Raw genomic sequence first — 23,761 nt, forward strand, 5'->3', positions numbered from 1 at the left:
TTATTGGAAAGGGGCTGGTCCATCCTAATTAAATGCTCTTCCTCAATTTTCCCTTCTATGCAAGTTCCTCCTTCCTCTTCCCTTTTCAGTGGTGTTGTTTATTTATTATGACCTACCCTTCCTCTCATATGAGCCCAGGGTGGCTAACAACAACAAACAATGTCAGCTAACTGTAGCAGAGCTTCAGGTCTGCAGTAGTATTAACCAGGCTTAGCTCTAACCAAGGTGTCTAGCTGGTTTGCAACCCATAGTCAAAGCAAACCCTGGTTAGGGTTGGTGCAGATATTACCTCAATTGCACCATGCTGGCACATGTTCCACATCATGGAAGGCATGGAAGAATTCACTCAGGAGAGGGGTAGAGGAAGGATGAAGGAGCATGGGGTCTCAACCATGGTTAAGATACTGGCTGAGTGATGTAGGCACCACAAATCTAGCCTTTGAACTGTCCTGAATCCCCCCACCTTTTGTGTTCCCTTTGGAAACTCAACTCTACTTATCTCGTGACAGGCTGTCTCGTTTCCTAATTAATATTTCAGTATTTTGGAAATGACAAATGCTAATGTACGGCAATAGGAGTTCAGTGTATAAAAGCCTTTGCTTACAAAGATTTATTGATCTCTTGCTAAATGTTGTGCCTTCCACAATATCTGTGTTCAATAATGACTCACAACAAGGGTCGGGGTGAGTTCAGAGGCATGATATTTAATCTATGTTCTAATCAGGTGCCACAAGTGCAAGAAAGTCTAGGGATTATTTTAAAACTTAATACAGGCTGGCTTGCATTCCTTTCCCCCACCTATCTAGAGATGGCTAATGCCTGTCTCTTTATCTTCTCATTACTCTGCTTCATGGTTTATTAACCTCTTCCTAATGCTGACAATTGCAAGGGATGCTCTTTGAATTTGGAGACAGGAAATAATTTTGTGAAGACTCATTTAACTTTAAAGGGGATGAGAGCGAATCTTTCAGACTTTGCTAGCTTCCTTTAAGGGGGCGGGGGGCGGGGAGAGTTGATCCCTGCTTCTTGTACTCATGTTTTAGCTAATACACAATGCAAATCTCTATTCAAGGTGTTTCGATTTCATCCCCACCTTCCACTGCAAGGTCTTCAAGAATAAATCAGTGTCAAATAAAATTCATTAAAAAGGAAGCAATTGAAATGCCCACATGACAGTAACAGAACCACCATCAGCAAAATAGACAGGGAACAAGTAATGTAAATATAATGGGTTATATCCAGTGATAGTTTACAGAAAGTTCTTTTGTACCCAGCAGAGACTTCTATGAGCAGGAGGGCAGGGTGGATTTTTGCTCATTCCTCTTTCCCTAACAGGACAAGTGGTCAGGGATGATGGGAATTGTAGTCCCAAAACATCTGGAGGGCCGAGTTTGCCTATGCCTGTCCTAGAGCAAACTAAGGCCCGGGAGCCGGAGCCGGCCCAATCGCCTTCTAAATCCAGCTCGTGGACGGTCCAAGAATCAGCATGTTTTTACATGAGTGGAATGTGTCCTTTTATTTAAAATGCATCTCTGGGTGATTTGTGGGGCCTGCCTGGTGTTTTTACGTGAGTAGAATGTGTGTGTTTATTTAAAATGCATCTCTGGGTTATTTGTGGGCCATAGGAATTTGTTCATTCCCCCCCCTCAATATAGTCCAGCCCCCCAAAAGGTCTGAGGGACGGTGGACTGGCCCCCTGCTGAAAGGTTTGCTGACCCCTGCTCTTTCCTTAGGGGTCTCCTGTGCACTCTAGAAATCTCTTTCAAAGGATGAGGGATCCATGGGCTGAAGGAGAAAGAGGAAGCTTAGCAAAGACATTTCCCTTCAGACTGTGACTGAAAGGCAGCACTGGATACAACCCAAAGCTATTATTAGCCAGAAGCTTGAGAGAATCAATTGGTTCTAACCCGACACTTAAATAATATGCGGACTGGCAACTAATAAGTGTCTTGTGATGTCCCGTAATCAGGGTGATACCACAAAAAGGTTCTTTCCTATTCCCAGCAGCAACTTTTGAAGCAGGGCTCAGATGATGACCTCAGTGAACAGCAGGCTTCTAGGCGATTAGACGATCACACATATCTAGATGACTGTTCTCTAAATATGCCTTATCAGAATGTGTTGCCCTTTTATGCATTACCATATTGCAATCTACACTTCCTTACATTGTGTCTTCCTAAAAGCTTATTTTGCAGATTAATCTGAGAATAAATTCTCTGAGTGGTGTGTTTTGTCAAGTTATTAGCTTTGATGTAAATTATTGCATATCTGTTAATTAAGTAATGATGCACTGACTGTTCCATATGTCTGCAAAATAACCAAGCATTTAGGGAGAACAATAAGGTTGGGTTAAAGCTCAAGTAACTACAAGCTGTTTATAATTGTTTTGCATATTGTATTTCTTTTCTGATGCAATGAATATTCACCAAGGGAATTGTGATTGTGAATGCAGTGTTTTGGCGCTGGATGCAAGCCAAATTATTTTAACTCCAGGGACTGAATACATGGGACGCACAAGGACAACTTGCATAGATTCACTATGAAGTTGGCAATCCAAATAGATATTAGAAGCAACGTTATGCCCTGGTCTATCCTTAATACCTGCATCAAAGTTTGATACATCTGGATAAATGCTTGAGTGAATTCATTAACATTCTCTAATAAACTGCTACATGTTACGAATCATTGACGGCATTAAGAAATCACAGTTAATGAATGCATAATAGGACAATATGTTTATTTAATATTGAGCATTTTGCTTAGTATATTTGTTTCTTACCTGAGAAACGTTGTGATGGGTTGCTGATAATGATTAAGCATCTATTCTCTGGCAAGCTAAAATTGGATGGTAATGTGTTCAACCAGGGAATCCAAGATATCATTTGAGGAGCTAGAAGAAAAGACCAAAACTTGCATTTTATTTATATTCATTTATTAAATTTGTATACCGCCTTCACCCGAAGATCACAGAGTAGTTTACAACATATGAATACAAAATGAGAACACAAAATGGATAACAAACAAAAACACATTTAAAAGACCAGAGATTGTTTAATCAGCCCAAGGCCTTGTTATAGACTAGAGAGCATTCCACAAATTGGGGCACCACAACGGAAAAGGCCTGTTCTTGTGTTGCCACCTTCAGGATCTCACATGGAGAGGGCACACAAAGAACGGCCTCAAATGATGGTTTCATGCATCTGGGTTGGTTCATAGCAGCATAGGCAGAATGTCATCAATCAAGACACATTATCTTTCCAAACAACGGTTTAGATCCCACCGCTCCCCTTCATGGTAATACTGGGGCTGTCATGAATACTTTGAATTTAGTTGCATGAATTTGATTGAGAAAGATCCTCAAAAACCCCAATGGCAAGTTGCGGTTGCTGATAGAGGAAATTATCTGATGAGACAATGGACCCTAAATCATGGCTTATGTAATAAGGGTGTCAAGAATGATTACTTTTCTTTTCTTCATAAAGTTTTATTGAAACTTTTCCATAATACCATACAATCATATCCTAGAGAACCATCATTTTAATTGAGCAGGGGATGAAGTAAACATCAGATCTCACAGTGGAGGTAATTTTACTGAGGTCCCTTCAATACAACCTGTATATTTGTTTGCACAGTTTGTAGGGAGGTGAGAAGACATTGGTTGTTTATTGAGCATTCGCTCTGATTTTGTCACAGGAGGGTGAGGCGATGTTTCATCAAGGAGTTATTATTCCACAGGTGTGTTTCCCAGTCACTTGCCTTATCACAAAAGGGCTGGTTTGGGGAAGGGGAGTGGTTTTGTTGCAAAAGAGCGCCAATTCAACTTAAACAGTGCAAACTGAATTTGCTGTTGTATGAATCTGACCTGCAATAGCAATGGCTTGGAAGCCCTTTGAGATGCTTTTTTGGTACCTGTATCAAATAGTGTCGAGCAGTCACTGAGGCATGATCACTTGGTTAAAAACCCAGACAGTTTTTCATTAAGAATTCACAGATATCCAGATGTATTCATTTTTTTCCATTTCCATGTGTTGTTCAAATGATTTAGCCTGAACGGCTGAATGAATCTCATGCATATGAGCATCTTCAACAAAAATATAAGGTTTTCTTTTTGTTGTTTCATGAGAAATGTAATAGTATTTCATTGTTCCCAACATGTCATTGTAGTCTTCTAGTGTCTCTTGTCAGATATAAGTAAGCTATTCGTTTGTGCATCTGAAAAAGGGTTTGTAAATAAATCATTGTATATTCTGAATATAGCATCAGATCTTCTTATCTTTATTCTTCAAAGATCCTTTTCTAGGATAACCAAGATTTGCATGGATACTGTGACTGCATTCCACCCCCCCACCCCACCCCTTTTTTCTTCAGCTGACACTTGGCTATGGAGGCCACACACAGCTCTGCCACCCCCCTTTAATTATCTCAAATGGCCAATGATTCATAGTTAATTTATAGCAAAAAAAGAGAGGAGGAAATGGTTGATTTTCCGAGAGTTCAGTCACCGTGTGTGTTCATTATTGGCTTTTAAATGTGTTGGTGGGAAGGAGTTTTTTGGTTGGCTTTTGTTTTATTATGTATTTTGTGTTCTCATTTTGTATTTTTATGTTGTGAACCGTCCTGTGATATTCAGATGAAGGGCAATGTGCAAATTTAATTAACAACAACAACAACAACAACAACAACAACATATTCATTCACCTCCTGTTGTTTCCATATGTTGGAGAACAGTGAAGCAAGGGACTTGTGGAGGCTTTTAATGTGGTTTAGAACTCTGGAAAATCAGGTTTCTAAAACATGCAGGGAATGTCCGTGAGTGCAAGAGTCTCTTCATTTCAGAAGTTTGTGCACCACTAATTTGTGCAAGATGGTAGAACTTTTATGGGCAGCAGGATAGAACTAATGTCCTCTGCCTTTGATGCAAGTTTACTGAAGACATTACAGAACATCTGAAGAGGGCTAACATTTCTTCAGTATCTGGTTTTTGTTATGTACATGAAGGAATTTGAATTTCATGTTTTTACAATGCACGCTTTCATGCACCCTGTGAATTATGTGTATTATACTTAGGCAGTAACGTATGTTATGTTATACTAATGTCAATACTTAGAGCCAAGAAAGTTACCTGGCTTGTTCAGCAATGGAATCCTCCATTAGATTTCCACCCTTGCTAGACCTCAGGAATTAGAAGGGACTCAGGCATCATGCCCCTTCATGGATCACTGCCCCTTCATGGATCACTGTCCCCTTCATGGATCACTGCCTTGCCGTGGCGAAGGGGCTTGAAGAACTCAGAGAAGCTATGAACTATGAACTATGAAATTGACCAGTTCTATGAAGACTTACAAAACCTTATCGAAGTGACACCAAAGAAGGATGTTCTGCTCATTATAGGGGATTGGAATGCTAAAGTAGGGAATCAAGAGATAAAAGGAACAACTGGCAAGTTTGGCCTTGGAGATCAAAACGAAGCAGGGCAAAGGCTAATAGAGTTCTGTCAAGAGAACAAGCTGGTCATCACAAACACGCTTTTCCAACAACACAAGAGACGACTCTACACATGGACATCCCCAGATGGGCAACATCGAAATCAGATTGATTATATTCTCTGCAGCCAAAGATGGAGAAGCTCTATACAGTCAGCAAAAACAAGACCTGGAGCTGACTGTGGCTCAGATCATCAGCTCCTTATAGCAAAATTCAAGCTTAAACTGAAGAAAGTAGGAAAAACCACTGGACAGGTAAGATACAATCTAAACCAAATCCCTTATGAATACACAGTGGAAGTGAGGAACAGGTTTAAGGATTTAGATTTGCTGGACAGAGTGCCTGAAGAACTATGGATGGAGGCTCGCAACATTATACAGGAGGCAGCAACTAAAACCATCCCAATGAAAAAGAAATGCAAGAAAGCAAAGTGGCTGTCCAACGAGGCCTTACAAATAGCGGGGGAGAGAAGGCAAGCAAAATGCGAGGGAGATAGTGAAAGATACAGGAAATTGAATGCAGATTTCCAAAGAACAGCAAGGAGAGACAAGAAGGCCTTCTTAAACGAGCAATGCAAAGAAATAGAGGAAAGCAACAGAATGGGAAGAACCAGAGATTTGTTCAAGAAAATTGGAAATATGAAAGGAACATTTCGTACAAAGATTACCATAATAAAGGACAAAAGTGGTAAAGATCTAACTGAAGCAGAAGACATCAAGAAGAGGTGGCAAGAATACACAGAGGAATTATACCAGAAAGATATGGATGTCTCGTACACCCCAGGTAGTGTGGTTGCTGACCTTGAGCCAGACATCTTGGAGAGTGAAGTCAAATGGGCCTTAGAAAGCACTGCAAATAACAAGGCCAGTGGAAGTGATGCTATTCCAGCTGAACTGTTTAAAATTTTAAAAGATGATGCTGTTAAGGTGCTACACTCAATATGCCAGCAAGTTTGGAAAACTCAGCAGTGGCCAGAGGATTGGAGAAGATCAGTCTACATTCCAATCCCAAAGAAAGGCAGTGCCAAAGAATGCTCCAACTACCGCACAATTTCACTCATTTCACATGCTAGCAAGGTTATGCTTAAAATTTTACAAGGAAGGCTCAAGCAGTATGTGGACCGAGAACTCCCAGAAGTGCAAGCTGGATTTAGAAGAGGCAGAGGAACCAGAGACCAAATTGCAAACATGCGCTGGATTATGGAGAAAGCTAGAGAGTTCCAGAAAGACATCTACTTCTGCTTCATTGACTATGCAAAAGCCTTTGACTGTGTTGACCACAGCAAACTATGGCAAGTTCTTAAAGAAATGGGAGTGCCTGATCACCTCATCTGTCTCCTGCGAAATCTCTATGTGGGACAAGAAGCTACAGTTAGAACTGGATATGGAACAACTGATTGGTTCCAAACTGGGAAAGGAGTACGGCAAGGCTGTATATTGTCTCCCTGCTTATTTAACTTATATGCAGAATTCATCATGCGAAAGGCTGGGCTGGATGAATCCCAAGCCGGAATTAAGATTGCCGGAAGAAATATCAACAACCTCAGATATGCAGATGACACAACCTTGATGGCAGAAAGTGAAGAGGAATTAAAGAACCTTTTAATGAGGGTGAAAGAGGAGAGCGCAAAATATGGTCTGAAGCTCAACATCAAAAAAACGAAGATCATGGCCACTGGGCCCATCACCTCCTGGCAAATAGATGGGGAAGAAATGGAGGCAGTGAGAGATTTTACTTTCTTGGGCTCCATGATCAGTGCAGATGGTGACAGCAGTCACGAAATTAAAAGACGCCTGCTCCTTGGGAGAAAGGCGATGGCAAGCCTAGACAACATCTTAAAAAGCAGAGACATCACCTTGCCAACAAAGGTCCGTATAGTAAAAGCCATGGTTTTCCCAGTAGTGATGTATGGAAGTGAGAGCTGGACCATAAAGAAGGCTGATCGCCGAAGAATTGATGCTTTTGAATTATGGTGCTGGAGGAGACTCTTGAGAGTCCCATGGACTGCAAGAAGATCAAACCTCTCCATTCTGAAGGAAATCAGCCCTGAGTGCTCACTGGAAGGACAGATCGTGAAGCTGAGGCTCCAATACTTTGGCCACCTCATGAGAAGAGAGGACTCCCTGGAAAAGACCCTGATGTTGGGAAAGATGGAGGGCACAAGGAGAAGGGGACGACAGAGAATGAGATGGTTGGATGGTGTTCTTGAAGCCACTAGCATGAGTTTGATCAAACTGCGGGAGGCAGTGGAGGACAGAAGTGCCTGGCGTGCTCTGGTCCATGGGGTCACGAAGAGTCGGACACGACTAAACGACTAAACAACAACAGGCATCATGAATGCTAAACCCCACATACCCACAATAGATTCATCATGTGTTGGTAATAGAAATGTAGAAGTTGTGTTCAATTCCTCAGAAAATAAAAAGGATATAAATGGAGGGTGTCCTTTTAGATCATGAAATCCATGCAACGTGTTGTGAAACAGCCAGCATGGGATCCAGGTAATGGTATTCTCATTATCTAATGGGAACATGGATTCCCATTCATTAAATATGCTTAAGAACCCATTCCTTTTGAAAGTTTTCATAACTCAGCCATCAGATGCCCTTGATTCTCCAGCTGGACTGGATTTAAACTGATGACCTGGATAGCATGCTCTAATTACAATAGTAGCATTTGGTATTTGTTTCGGGCTATTTTCTTTCGGACTATTGACCTTCATTTCATGTTGCATCGTTGCCTTCAGCTTGAGACCTGTTAGCACGCGAGAAGGCAAATTACCTTATGGTAGACCACATCATAATGAAATGGACTGTTCCGTAAATGATTCAGTGTTACCTTGTTAAAACATGGGAGCTGCGCGGAGTACAAATTAGCAAATCCTCCAAGGTTTTGAAATGGGAGGCTTAATTTTGTTGCAGGTGTTTTAGTGCTCACAGAGCTGATGTATACGTTAATCCCCACAGGAATTTAAGAAACAGCTTTGAAGGGATCTTGTGGAGTCTTTCTCTCCCCATTTAATTGGAGACAGCATAAAATGTGCCAAATTAGGTCTTTTAACTCTTCCCTTTTATGTCTAATTCCTTGTACCTTTTCCACGAAGGAAAAGGGCGGAAGCTGAAAGAAAACGTTTATTATTCCAGACTGAGAACACATTTGTCTCAACTAACCAAACTATGGAGGTAGCAGGTGTTGTCTTGCTGTAGAGGTTGTCTCCCAGGGAATATGGAGGTACCGAAAGTGGAGTGATTTGTGACAGTGCCAGATGCGCACAAAAAGAACTCTCATCCCACATGAATGACTGGGGGGAGCTTTCTCTATACTTACTTCAAGAAATACAGGGGACCTTGCTTGAGAACAGTAAATTCTCATCACAGCCTGGTGAAAATGAAGTTGAACACATGGCACGAAGCATTCTTTAGGCCAAATGGATAGTGACTTGGAGAAAAGAGGCGTACCTTAGAGACTGGTGATTATATTCCCTCCCTCATAGTTATAATTGCATATTTGTATTTGTGAAAATCCTTCTCATGCTGAACAGGCCAATCTACCTGCTGTTTTGCTTTTGTTATTATCATTATTATTTTCATTCGTTCCAACAGCTTGTTGGCTGTCATCTTGCTAATTGTTGCATCGGATCTTAGCCGAGACACAAAAGAACGTCTAATGCTTACCAAACTGGGGTGACCATGTTGTCAGGCCACTCAAAAGCATTTAAAAAGGCCAAGCAAATTAGATTTTATGCCCAAACCCAGGGACTATGTTGAAACCTCTCATGTTCATCTGCAAACAGAAGAAGATTTATGTAGACATATAATGCTAATCCAGAAAGAAGAAACCATCAAGCATTTAAACTTTTAAATTTATGCTTTGCATTAACTAAAACAGACAGATATTTTTCTCATACTTCTACTCCAAAGGACTCATTTTTTGGCTCCATTGCCACTTGGAGCATTAAAAGGGTGTAATGTAAATTATGGTAGTTCTTTCAATATTGATGATTCATTTCAAAGATGTGTGCAAAAACTGCCAGTAGAGAGGAAACCAGAATTATGAAGTCAGTATCTCGAAACATTCCTGCATACGTCGTATACTCGTTGTGCATGTAAATCATACGGACTGGGTAGAACTGGATTACTTAAGGGAGGAGTGCAGGAGAAAAGGTCAGAGCTCTCTAAACAGAAAATATGAAAAATCTCTTCTGCAGTAGTTTTCACTCCCACCAATATTTTCTCATACTCCTGAGAAATGGAAAAACACCCCTTTTCTTCTTTGTTGTCTTCTTTTAGTAAAAGAAAGCTGCAATTTTACCTATGAAGGTTTTCATTCATTTCTCTTGGGTATGCATTTTTAGGTTTTTAAAAAGTCATAATTCTAGCATGCCAAAGGCAACATTGTCCTGAAAACCTTGACCAGGTTCCTCTCTGCAAACCTCTTATTGATATTTTGTGTTCCAAAAGCCCATCACATATACCGGTTGTCAACATGTTTCACACTATCTGTCAGAATGTCCCAGTCATGAAGGTGGAGTTGTGTAATCATGCTCAAATTTTTAAAAGTTAAATAAACTTGCCAAAGGTAATGTGTTAATCACTGTCTGTCTGTCTGTCTGTCTGTTTCATAAACTTTCAAACTTCTAATGAACAAAATTTTGGACATTTTACAAACATTGCTTTAAAAACATCATTTTTCATGTTGGTCAAATTTATGAGCGTCTGATAGAACATTGAAAATATAAATAATATATCAGTGCTTCTAGAAGTCAGTTTCTACTGAAATTCTCTCTGTAGTATGGTTCCCTTGCCACCTTTCCAAGGTTTCTAGAAACTCTCTGATCTTCTGTTTTTAAAGGAAAGAATGGTTATGAAGAATAAGTAAATATTCACCACCATTTACAATATGGTATTTGTAATGATGTCTATATTGTTGCCTTCATTTTCTGTATTAGATGCTAACTGAAAAGTAAGTCATTCCAGTGAGCGTTTGGTTTTTGAGATTTCACCATTTGCTTTGTAACCTACTGTTTTAATCTGCTGTTTTGAGGTTGTTGGGGTTTTTTTGTTATATTGTCAACTTTTTGCCTTTATTATGATTGTTTTTATAGCTTTTTATGTTTTGTAATCAAGTAGGCCACTTTGTGGGGTAAAAATGAATCTAATCAAAGGGCTGAGTGATTGCACAGGTTTACATTTTGTCACATTTACTTCAAAATAAGCTCCTAGTAAATCACAAGAGAGTCTTACGGTTTTCTGCCGCTCTCACAACCCGACAGGTTGCTTAAAAGCTGTGCATATATGTTGTAGACTAAATATAGACCTGAGGGTTACACAACCTTGCGTATATATGGCAAAATATGATATTCATCTGACAACAATTTGACAAGTTCTTGTCGGATTCTGTATCAACATTGTGGCTTAAATATGGACACCATCCTCTGTGAAACCAAAGTTCGTTCCATCCCAAATCATTCACCTTCATGTATGATATTTTAATGCTCCCATTTCCCAAGTCATTTCCTTCCCATCATACTTGATATCTCCAGAGCAATAAAAATTAGATGAGGATGCCAAATTCTTTACACAATTGAGCTTTTAGTTTCTTGACGGGTCAATGTGTATTTATAATGGTTGCTCTTTCATAAGTCCAAACCTCCTTTATTCACGCTTGTTGATCTTCTCCATTTTCCCCTCTCCCAGAGTCCATACATTATCATCTTGCTACAGTGGGCACATATTTGCAGCTTGGTTGTTCATTCAATAAACAGTGCCTTTGTTAAGGCTGCAAACCTAATTTAAGTCTTGCCAAAGACAGCTGTTGGGAAAGGATGCCTCAGTCTTTCATGGTTTATGTGGCTGCTTGTAGCCTTTGATTGGGAAATATGTGAGGCATTTACAGCAGAAAACCCTTTGCTGTTTCACAGCCAAGAAATCGAAGGGTGTTTTAAATTCTATGAGGACCAGTCCATCAGTAGATCCTGGACTCACCTACATTAGCCATGTTACAATGTGCTATAAACATGTGGCACCAGAGGGTACTGTAGAGCCCAAAATGTTCTCTTTGTGATTTTACATTGTTTATTTTCTTTTGTTATAACAATTTAATTTATGACTTATTTATTCTGATTTCCCCCCTGTTTCGTACTGCTAAAGCTTAGCTCCAAAGCATGGTTTGTCAGAAATATGATAGTGGGAGCAGGCCTTGCTGTCCCTGCTCCTTGCTTGAGGGTAATGCCTTAATAGAATTAATGTGATTTAAGGATTGTCTTTATTAGCAGTCTTCATTTAGCCAACTAAAGCCAGTTCTTTAAAGTTATACACTCACACAGAGCTAACCTGATGTTCCAAACAGAAAAAGGATCTTTTTCACTTGTCTCAAGTATCTATTGGAATGGTTTATAAAAACCAGTAGTTTTAAAAGGTGATTTAAAAATGTATGGAAACAGTGGCATAGCGTGGATTGTCAGCACCCGGGGCAAGGCTAGTAATTTGTGCCCCCTAACCCCTAACCTGCCGCTGCTGCCAGCTTCTTCTTGCTGCTGCCTGGTCTGGTCTGGTGGGGTTCTCTCCCGCGCTCAGCGCTGCGCTGGGCAGCCGCTGCACTGTCCCTCCCCCAGATAGTCCCTCGCTCTCTCTCTGCACCGCACGCCTGGCACCCACCCCCTCCACAGTGGGCAGCGACCCAGCGGCTCGGATCGGATTCGCACAGCCAGCACTGCAGTGAGAGAGAGTGAGTGAGCCAGGTAGGGGCAGAGAGCTGCGAGTGCGAGCGCCCCCCAGATGTTGCGCCCGGTGCGGCCGGCACCCCCTGCACCCCCCACGCTACACCACTGTATGGAAATGCTTTAAAAACAGCAGACTGTTACACAAAGGAAGGATTCCCCCACCCACCCCAAAAAAACTGTGTGAAGTTTTGATGTTGGTACAGGGTCAATTGTAAAAAGACTGTTTTGATCACTGGAACACTTAAATTTCCAGTCATTTACAAGGATGCATACATTGGGGAATTATTTAAAAAGATAATTAGATGTGTGTCAACATAGTCATCTAGTGCTAGTGAATTAGTTTAGCAGACTATTGTATGAAAAGTTCAGATGACATAGTTTCCAACAGAGTCTGATGTGAAGGCAAAGGTCAAGGTGATCAAAGTGTGATGCCCTTTTAGGACTAGGTGGAAGTGAGGTCAAACAACCTGCAGAAAACCGCAAGTAATTAATTGAGTCTCACTGTTAACAGTGAAAAGGTCAAATACACATAACTGTAGCAATTAGACAGCTTGCATTCTTAAACAGCCAGCCATTTAACTTCAAAGTGATTAGACTGGAAGCCTAGGAACTAATTAAAGTGAGATTTTAATTCAGAAGACTTTGTAAGATATTTCAAGTACTTTCAGGCTTTCTGATTTGACTAGTCACATTGCTCTGCCACCCACCAGTTAGTTTTATTGCACTGAAGCATTTTAATTAGTGTCTTCAATTTGACTTTATAACTTGAGTCATTTCCACAAAAACCTGGAAATGGTATTGCTCACTGTACTTTCACTGGATTTCTGGATATATATGCAGGTTTTGGTGTCTTCGGGTGTCTTCCCGTGTAAGAGTCGGGGTGTCTGGGCGACGTTTCGACGAGGTCTCACTCGTCATCTTCAGGCTGGTGCTTTCGGCCTGAAGATGACGAGTGAGACCTCGTCGAAACGTCGCACAGACACCCCGACTCTTACACGGGAAGACACCCGAAGACACCAAAACCTGCATTCCTATACCCGTGAAAATCTACGAAAGCAAATATATATATATATATATATATATATCACAAAAAAACTCCATACGTAGAATAAGCAGAACCAAAAACAACTAGAAAGTAGCAAAATACAAGTTAGGTGGGTTGACTTTATATACACACACTATTCTGTTCAAATTCTACTTCAAGAAATTGGCTCATGCCAATGTTGCAACCAAAAAAGGAAAAGAAAAGAGGACTGAAGATAAAAAGAAAATGACAATTATGGAACTGTAGAAAGCAGGCCTCGAATGAACTTTAATTATAATTCCTGAACTAGCAATTGAACAATTTTCAGCAGGCCTTGTGAAAAGTTCTTCCACAAAAATGTCCATAGATTTGCTGAGTAAAAAAGGTCAGGCTTGGGAGTCTTTCCCTGGGCGCTCCCAATGACAGTATTGCCCAAATTGTTGAATATCCCTCCTGTGTCAGTTGCTGGGGAACATGAGAATGCTATTCTATTCATTTTTCTGCTTCCAACTTCTGTTGTTTCTCCAGCTGTGGCCTTATTGAGAGAAGGCCGCTCTCATCTCTGGTTCTGGTTATATCCCAGCTGGATTTCGATAATGTGCTTTACATGGGGCTGCCATTAAGGCAGTTTTGAAGCTTCAATTGGTGCAAAATGTGGCAGAAAGTACATTTGTATCAGCTGAGAATTCAGCTCTCCAAACATCCAGGTAGCCCAGCGTTTCTGGAGTACCTTCACCAGTGAGATACAAAAGCTCTCTTGTGGGTTTATAGAAGAAAGAGCTTTAAAACCTTTTTTATTCCATTCTGCTTCTGGATGATTTTATGGCATTATGTCTTCATAATGATTTTGTCTATGGTTGATATTAATAGATAGATGATAGATAGATACATGATAGATAGTTTTAAGTTTTAAAAGCCAGCAGTGTTATTATATCATTGGCTTGTTTCGTAGGTTGTCTTGAGGGTGGTGAGACAGGATAAAAACATTCTACTAAATGGTAAAATGTAATGTTGTTTGCTGAGTTTTTATAGCGTACAGTGTTACAGCACAGGATAGCAGCAAAATGCAAGAAAAAATGCCCGGAAGGCAATTAATCCTTCATACAATTCTGTGACAGGGATGAGAGAAATGTTTGCAGATTCCTTGCACCGGATAATACTTAATTTGCACCATTAAGCAACCATGGAAGGCAAGGCAAATCTTTAAAGAAAGAAACCCCAAAAGAATGCTCCTGAGTGTCATGGGGCACTTTCCATCCTGTGGATTTCACTACTAGCACACCTATATGGATTTTATTCATATAGGGGCGAGGCAGGTATTACCACCAGTAAAGCCATAACTAGGAATATCCATCCCCCAATAACCCAGCACTGAACAACGAAGCTAGGATGTTTCTGTTTCCATCAATTACGGCTGCTGTGAATGGTAAAAGGTAAAGGTAAAGGGACCCCTGACCGTAAGGTCCAGTCACAGACGACTCTGGGGTTGCAGCACTCATCTCGCTTTACTGGCCGAGGGAGCCAGCGTACAGCTTCCGGGTCATGTGGCCAGCATGACTAAGCTGCTTCTGGCGAACCAGAGCAGCGCATGGAAACACCATTTACCTTCCCGCCAGAGTGGTACCTATTTATCTACTTGCACTTTGAGGTGCTTTTGAACTGCTAGGTTGGCAGGAGCAGGGACCGAGCAACGGGAGCTCACCCCATCACGGGGATTCGAACCGCCGACCTTTCGATCGGCAAGCCCTAGGCTCTGTGGTTTAGACCACAGCGCCACCCGTGTCCCTTGCTGTGAATGGTAACTGTTCTTATTTTGCACACATTTAATCTGCAACATAATTTTCACAGACCATTGGTGTGGTTTTTTTTTTGCCTTTCATTGTGACCCCATCTGGAAGAAAGAGGCAGGGAGATGGATGAATTAGAGCCGCAGTCAGAGGAGGTCTGCAGAACTTTAAACTGTGTGGAAACTACAGCTGGGGTAGGAGCCAGTTATCACCATTCCCCCCACAACTGTTACTCCAGATGGTTGAGCTTACCCTCTCCATGTTGCATGCAGTGTTATCTGCCTGATTCTCACATGCCACACCTTTAGATGTGGAGTGAGTCACATCCAACTCACTACCCGCCGCCTCTGCCCAGGTCCCAAAGCTTTAGGTGTTTGAGCTGGCTAAGCATAAAAAAGTCCTTTCCCAGCCCCAGAGCTCTAAGGAGCCTTTTGGAATCACCTATTTCCATAATGTGCTTCCCAGTTCTTATAATTTTTTGCACTGTTCCGCCACCTATCATGACAGACACAATTTAAGCCACTTCTCCTGATCGCTCCCAAAGTAAAAACACCAATATTCCTTGGCAGAAGGATCTCTACTTGCTCCCAAAGAGACTGGAACAGTGCTGGATATCTGAAAGCTAGGAGCTAAATAGCACCTGCATCCTAGGTTATGGGTTCAATAACAGAATGTCCAGGGACACTTTTTTTATAACAAGAATACAAAACTGAAAATGAATGAACTGTAGCTAAAATATTATGTTCATTTTTCACACGATCTAGTTCTTCCCCTGCCCACGCCCCTAATATTCTTAAATGGGTCTCTTCTACAGTCTTCAGAGAGTAGCTGGAAGTGGGGAGGCAGAAAAAGGTCCTCCTTTCCTTCCACTCTTCCGTTTTAATTTGAAAATTTAGGTGCAGTACTGCGCCCAGAGCTCAGAAACTGCTCACGCTAATGAAATTCCCTGATGCAAAATGCTCCTAGAACAATGGGAGTTTTGAACACTGGACTGGTTTTACCTGTAACAATACCTGTAGTGGATGGGGCAGTATCAGCTTCCATAAGGTTGTCCAAGACCCGTCTATTTAGAGCACACACAACATGCATGTGCAAAGCCAAGCTACAGAATCTGACCTCATTCTTTAATCCCCCACCTGCTGTCATATAAAAATAATATACACTTCCCAACTGAGGATAACACTTGGAGCATCTTATGAAGTAGGCGCTAGTCTGGGGTTACGGAGTCTGTCCCAGAGTTGCTCCAAAACCCATCAGCCTCAGCAAGCATGGCCATTGGCTAGAGATTATTGGACTAATCAGCAGCACCTCAAAGGCCACAAGTTCTCTGCCCCTTCTCTAGTCCATGAAAGCCACAGATGTGTTAGTCTTTAATCTGCCTCTGGCCTCTTTCTTGTTTTTTTCTGGGACAGACTAACATCACCACCCCTTGGAAAACTGAAAAACCAAGCTTTCAAGAGTGAATGAACAAAGCAGTTTAAAAACACTGGTGCTGATCCTGATCTTTTCCTCAGAACAATTAGGAAATGCTTCAAGGAGAATGATTAGTCTTTGAGTATTTCACCTTTGTTGAGTTCTTGAGGAGATGAGTCCTTATGACATGGATTTCTACCACGCTCCCCCACCCCCACACACCAGGTCTTTGGAGAAGCCTACCTGCACAACTAGAATATAAATATATTGACGATAATCACTGTTGTCATGAACTGCCTATGGGGTTCTTATGTCCCAGTTTGTGTAAGCAGGGCAACTCATTTTTCAGAAGCTAAGATCACACAGTGGAGTCACATGCTGTAGTCTGAAACTAGGGAAAAAGGTGCACCTTGCTGCTGCTTCTCTTTTCATTTCTTCTCTGATATGAAACAGCTTTGAAAAAGAGCCTTCCTCTCTTGAAGATATGAGAGCTGTATAGAGAATGCAGTTGCTTACCCAAGGCACAGTGGGTTAGTTAGCACACCAAAGACACCGAGGAACTACAGGAAATCGGTTCAAGGAGAAATTTGAGAGGTTATTGCAGTCAGTGAACCATCGTCCTTAAGAGCGTCTGCTATATAGGCTGCGTAGGCTTGTTCTGTTTGGTATTTTTCTTGGTTGTGTCCTGCTTTCAACTTGGTATCATCAGATGCAAGGGAAAAACACAAACACAATTGCCATTATAGATCTCCTGGCACACGATGTCCTGGCAAAGTATGCTAGACAGAGATTCAATTGCATTTCAGTTTAATTCAAGCAGTTGCACTTTGTGGTTGGTGTTGTGTTATATTGAATCAATTCAGAACATTATTTCATTTGTCCAGTTGTTCAGGGTGGCACTCTACTGCCTGGATTTTATCTGCCTCAGGGTATAATGTTTACATTGAGGATGTTCTTTGTTCCTTTAAAAACAACAACACAGTTTAGTGTTTTGTCTTGTAAACTTCTTGAGGGGGGAAAGTCCACTAAGCTTCAGAACTTCTCATTATAGAGAGAAATAGTTATTTGTGACAAAAATAGTTTTCCTAGTGTTGTGAAATACCCCAATTAAAACATTATTTTTAGCACTGGAAATGCTGCACTCATCAAGCCTCACTGAAGCTTCTGCTCAACCAGTTGGCATAATTCCCCTCTCAATTAAGTGAAATTCTACATTTCTGAGGTGTATATGAGAAGTGTTGGGGATTTCCCCCATATGGTTCACTGCATCTGTGCTCATTAAGACTGAAGTCCATTTCTTAACACAGAGTCTAGAGGGAATCTTAAAGCATCTGAAGAATTTCAGTTGCTTCAAGTCTCTGCCATCATTGATAGCATACTTGTTTACTCTGCAGAATATTTGTTTAACCTGGCTTTTTTTTTTTAAGTGACACTCCGTTAGGATATATATTAGAGAACTAAATTTTCCAAGAAAAAATATATATGTTCTGGTCCAAACATGCAATGGTTCAGTTCAGACATAACTATGGTTTGGTGCTAAATGAATGAGCCGTGCACTCTTTATGCTCACTCTTTTCCTCTCCCTTCTCTCTTCACGTGTTCTGATTTGCTGAATGCTTTTATTGGGTTAACTGAAAATGCACATACATAAAATAGCCAAGTAAAACAGCATATAATAACAACTGAAACTTCTCTCCCAGGTACCTAGCTAGCCAGTCAGAATGATCTTGTAATGCAGGGGTGGAAAATCGATGACCTTACAGGTGTTACTGGACTGTTCTCTCCTATGAGAGTTGTAGTCCAACAACATCTTGATGGCCACACATTCCTCGTCCCTGCATCCAAAATATGCTAACCATCTCTGTGGACTGGAAGCAGAACAGCTTGGGTGCAGTCTATGTATGATGCTTTGCAGTGCTTACGTTCAAATTGTTGAGGACTTTGTGTCAGATCTTGAAGATCATGACAGAAGATAGAATGGGATTCTCTTGGGCATATTAGCCTCATCTATTTTTATATTGCATTGAATGATTCTTGATAATGAGCAATAGCATCAGATTGCCTTTCTCTGTTCCCTGCTTATACCCATGAACTCTGTGTGCCCTTTGAAACAGAATCCACTTTTACGATGGAGACATAATCTAGACTGACTCATGATGGAAGAGAAATCAAATTTCTTTGCTCTTCCGAAAGTAAAGTACTAATGTATGTTGAAAAATATAATTGCATTTGCTTCACTGTTGTATCTGACTATCATATCTGACTATTATCCAGGAGTTCTGGGCTACTCTCTCTTTTATTAGAACAGAAGACTTCATGCCCAGCAGGAAATTGGCTCATTTAGTATTAGGAGACATTTCATAAATCCCTTGTGAGAGTTAAAATGAAGCAACTACCTTCCCTTGCTTAGCAGGGATCTATAGCTAAACCTCCATGGGTACCTGTATGGGGAAAACTCTAGCGAGATCTCTTTTCCAGCCTCCTGAGCTCACATTGCTTTAAGCAGCTATTTGAAAGCAGATAGTTAAAAAAATAAAATAAAGACTTAACTAATGAGGAAAGAAAAGAGAGAATCAAAAAGTGGAAAAGTGGCACTGCTATAAAAGTGTAATGATTAATAAAATGTTAATGAGCTTTTTGGGAACCGTTATCTGCAGCGGAGATGAGCGCTGCCCATTCAGTATACTTAAGCAAACTTCAGCTCTTCAATCGCTGCTTGGGGCCAGTCTTAGCATATTCTCTCCAATTTCATCTCTGTGTAATCCAGCACCCTGAGTAGAATGTGTACAGTATGGGTCGTGTGTGGATATATAGACCTTGTGAGTTCCCAGTCAAGCTGTTATTGCTCGACTCCACTCCAAATTCATCTCAGCAGCTTGGACGCCACCACTGAATCTCAGCTGCAGGATTCCATGCACAGTCATAAGGTTGGTCAGGTACTGGAAAGATTATCATTATTAAAGTGAATGGATTGGAGAGGAGGAGGTGGGGCAAAGAAACATATAGCAGTCCAACCCTCAAAGCTGGTGTTGTAATAAGAGACACCATGCTGATAACTGGGTACAAAGTTGCTGTTGCTGATACATCATGATTGTCTCAGAATTCAGAGGTGCGGAAGTCATGATGCTTGATTCTTGTGCACTGTTGGAAAAAAGAATGAACAACAATTGGCAATGTTATTTATTGGATTTTGTTATTTATTTAATTTAGATCCCCCTCTTGCTCCTGAAGGTTCCCAGGGCAGCAAGTATGTACCAACAGTTAAGGGGTAGAGGCAATTATGGATTACTATTAGTTGTTTTTAAATCTGTGCATCAATTTCACAGATTTAGTATAACTTACACCTAGAAGGCGTGTTCCTGGGAGGGTCCCATTTTCAGCTCATTCATATAGCAGACTAGAATGTACCAGGATTATAGCAGATGGCATAATCTTAAAGGGTGAATGTTAGAAGAAATCTGGTATCAGACCCTCCTAGAAGAAATTCTGTTACCCAGAAATGCAAGACAATATTCTGGTTTGAAGCATTGAAAGCCATTAATGACTGTGGTGAATATTCAGTGTCTTCTTTTGAAGCCAGTTTGATAGGTGAGAAAATATATGTCATTATTAGCAGAAATGTGATCACTTTGTCTGTGGATGTTCTTACATCAGATTGAGAATAATGGTTCTTCAAGGTCATTGTGATTATTGCTGAATTGGGGTAAATTGAACCATGAGGTCAGTAGCAACATTAAGATGTGTGTACACTAATGAAATGAAAGTTGTTTGGAGGGGGAGCTCCGAATAACCTTTAAAACCAAGTGTGAAACTATGGAAGAATTTTTGAAAGGGTACACTTAAAATTTGATGACTGTCTTCATTAGCACATATGAACTATACATAATGTAGCTTAAAAGCAATTTTGCTAAAAGAGTGTAATTTCCAGTAAGATGAAGTGAATAAAACAAATCTGATTTCTTCCCTTTCCTTTATGGCAATATCTGTGCCTGTTGGTAAAACAACACGTCTTGTAGGTGGAAATAGTGGCTGCCGACTCCTGGCAGTGGTGGTAAATCGCACACCCAACCCCAAATTTAACACATTCCCAAGTTTCAGCTTTCTTTCACTTACCCTCTCCCCGGAAAAGTGAGTGCTCAGTTCTCATATAAAATCATAGAATTGTAGAGTTGGAAGGGACCCAAACGGCCATCTAGTGACGTAGGGTTGCCATATGTCCTCTTTTTCCAGGACGCATCCTCTTTTTCATGCGTAGAGTCATAGCAATCTATAGTTAAAAGGAGAAGTCAGCAAATGTTCTCTTCAGAGTATGGCAACCCTAATAGTCCAATCCCCTGCAATGCAGAAATCCCAACTAACTTTTCATTCATCTCCACTGTAGGGGAAAACATGGAAATGGTGGGGTCAGGTGGCCATGAAATAAAAAAAAGAAAAGAAAAATCTGTGATAATTTTATACAGTGTATGCAAGATAACCCACCGGAGCCGTAATAAGGGAGAACACAATCCACCTGCCTTTGCTGTTTTAAGTAACATCTGCAGTGGGGCAAGACACCATTGTTGTGATTCAAGCCTAAACAAATAGAATCAAACTTCTTGGTAACTTCTTGGTCAGTTTTATGTTGGTTGCTCATATAAACATTATTTAGTAGGATGAAACTACTGTGTTGGTTAATTCATGAACTTCATTCACTGTGTGTGAGGAAACTGAATTTTTAGGATAGCCTGGCCACAGAGCTGTTTGCTCTTATAACCTCTCATCTAAATTAGTGTAAATGGCTTGAGACTCAAGTATCTGATGAAACACCTTTCATTTTTTTCAGCTGACCAGGCCCTGGGATCTGCAGTGAGGGTCCTTGTCATAGTGGTGTGAGATAAGGCCTTCCTTAGTGGTGTAGAATTCTCTCCACTCGGAGGCATGGGTGTTTTCTGTTGGGATTCTGTTGCCAAGCCAAAATCCATCTCTACATCCTGGCCTTCAAACAATTTGTTTAGGTAGTTCCAGATTCTGTATTATGGGGTGTTTTATGTTTGCTGTTGTATTTTGTCTGTATTTCATAGAATCATAGAATTGTAGAGTTGGAGGGGATCCTGAAGGTCATGTAGTTCAACCCCATGCAATGCAGGAATCTCAACTAGATCATATATGACCGGTGGCCATGCAAGCTCTGCTTAAAAACCTCCAAGCAATGAGAGACTCTACCACCTCTCAAGGGAGTTTGTTCCACTGTGGAAAAGCTCCTACTGTCAGAAAGTTCCTTCTGATCTTTAGTTGGAATTTCCTTTCTTGTAACTATCTGTTCTGTGGTTTTCAATTATTGTTGTATAGCCCTCTGAGCCACCTTGAGATCCTTCTGGATGAAGGACAATTTTGAAATTGAACAAAAAGCAAGTCATGTGTGTATTCAAACAAATGCAAATCAGAAGTTCAGTTAAAGGCTCCTTGTTCCTTTAAGTCTGCTTCTGGGTATGTAGGGTGGGTATGGTTTGTGGAAAATGGGCTTGCAGGCTAAATTATGACCCCTGCTGGACCTCATATGGCCTACTGGGCTGAGGATCCCCACTGCTGAGTGGGAAAGTAAACACTGGTCAAGCTTGTAAGTTGGACTAGCTTGTAACCAGGGTCTTCTGGTTAGAATCCAGGAATGTGCTACAAACCACACCTGATGTGATACTGTTTTCTCCCTATTACTGCTTGTTGAATAGCTAGTATAGCAAGCTGTTGTGTAAGCACAGCATTACTGCTTTATCTTTTCTCACTGTCAACTCTGTGTTGATATACAGTGGTACCTCGGGTTAAGTACTTAATTTGTTCCGGAGGTCCGTTCTTAACCTGAAACTGTTCTTAACCTGAAGCACCACTTTAGCTAATGGGGCCTCCCGCTGCTGCTGTGCCACCGGAGCCCAATTTCTGTTCTTATCCTGAAGCAAAGTTCTTAACCTGAAGCACTATTTCTGGGTTAGAGGAGTGTGTAACCTGAAACGTATGTAACCTAAAGTGTATGTAACCCGAGGTACCACTGTATACATAAAGATGTATAACTGCTGCTTCCGCCATATCATAGCTGGCCATTTTTATATGGTGTTCCATCCAGATTGTGTTAGATTGTCTCAGTAAAAATAATATTTTACATAGGGGAGGATTGTGTATGCCATATGATTTAATTTTTATTTCATTTTGAGTTCATTTTCAGAAATAAAGGACAAGCATGAATGCTTATGCATGCTGTAACAATGGCATTTAATGGTGAATCCTTCTTTGAATAAATGTATCCATTTTCAATCTATACTGATCACCACGGAATATTCTGTGCATTTATTTTACACCAGCAAGAGGGTAAATGACCCTGGCCCATTCCTCTATTTCTCTGGCAGTGGTTTTCAACCAAAGTGGGCTGAAATGTGAGCAACAGCAGTGACTTCACTTAGCAAGAGGATGATGACGGATGCACATCAGGCAGAATAGCTAATCATCTGATGACTTAAGCAATCCTCATTTCATAGCTGATTTTCTTTTCATTTCCTTAAAACAATGAGAACTTCGCTGATTGAATCACCTTTCCCCTCTTTTTGCAGGTCTCCAAGAAACCCGGAGCAGAAGATCATTAAACGAGTGATTGCTCTTGAAGGAGACATTATAAAGTAAGTATGGTATGCCATTGTCTCTGACTCCTGATAAGAATATAATACATTTTCAGTAGAATTTGAGGTGGTAACCCAGGCAACTATGATATCCTGTCATTTTGGAGCTGTATATTATTAACAGGGGTATCAATGCTATATCTTTTTTTTTAATGAGCCACCTATTTCGGCACCCATTAAAGACCTCAACTTTTCAGAAAGCATTTTAAGTAGATATATTTATCCCAGTCTGTGTCTGCATTGGATTTTAATTGGATATATATATATGGAATTGTTTGTGTATATAAAACTGTGTTTACTCATTTATGCTTTTACTCTGAATTCACTTTGAGATATTATGTGGGAAGTTACTCATTATTGTATTTTAGTGTATTGTATTGTATTGTATTATTGTGTTTTAGTGTTTTGTTGGAAGCCGCCCAGAGCGACTGGGGGGACCCAGCCAGATGGGCGGGGTATAAATAATAAATTATTATTATTATTATTATTATTATTATTATTATTATTATTATTATTATTATTATTATTATTAAATTATTATAAATGGAATCAAACAAATAAATAGTCCCAAAACCTCTGGACTTAGCCCAGTTGGGGAAGGTTGACTTAGAGAATGAATCAATAACAAAGTTGTCACTGATGCTATAAATCCGTGCATTTTGCAATAATTCAGTTCTAAAAATTATTAAGT

General features: G+C 40.6%; 1 protein-coding gene across 2 annotated transcripts in view; it reads left to right on the forward strand.

Annotated features, from left to right (window-relative positions):
• Nucleotides 1-23,761, forward strand: part of IMMP2L (inner mitochondrial membrane peptidase subunit 2) — a 480,193-nt gene that overhangs the window by 269,849 nt on the left and 186,583 nt on the right. For both annotated transcript variants that reach the window (XM_082239908.1, XM_082239909.1), the window contains exon 4: nucleotides 23,005-23,070. In XM_082239908.1, the coding sequence (XP_082096034.1) occupies nucleotides 23,005-23,070 (66 nt within the window). The remainder of the gene's footprint in view (nucleotides 1-23,004; nucleotides 23,071-23,761) is intronic.

This window comes from Podarcis vaucheri (genome assembly GCF_965113315.1).
Source record: "Podarcis vaucheri genome assembly, chromosome: 10".
NCBI classification, from domain to species: Eukaryota; Metazoa; Chordata; class Lepidosauria; order Squamata; family Lacertidae; genus Podarcis; species Podarcis vaucheri.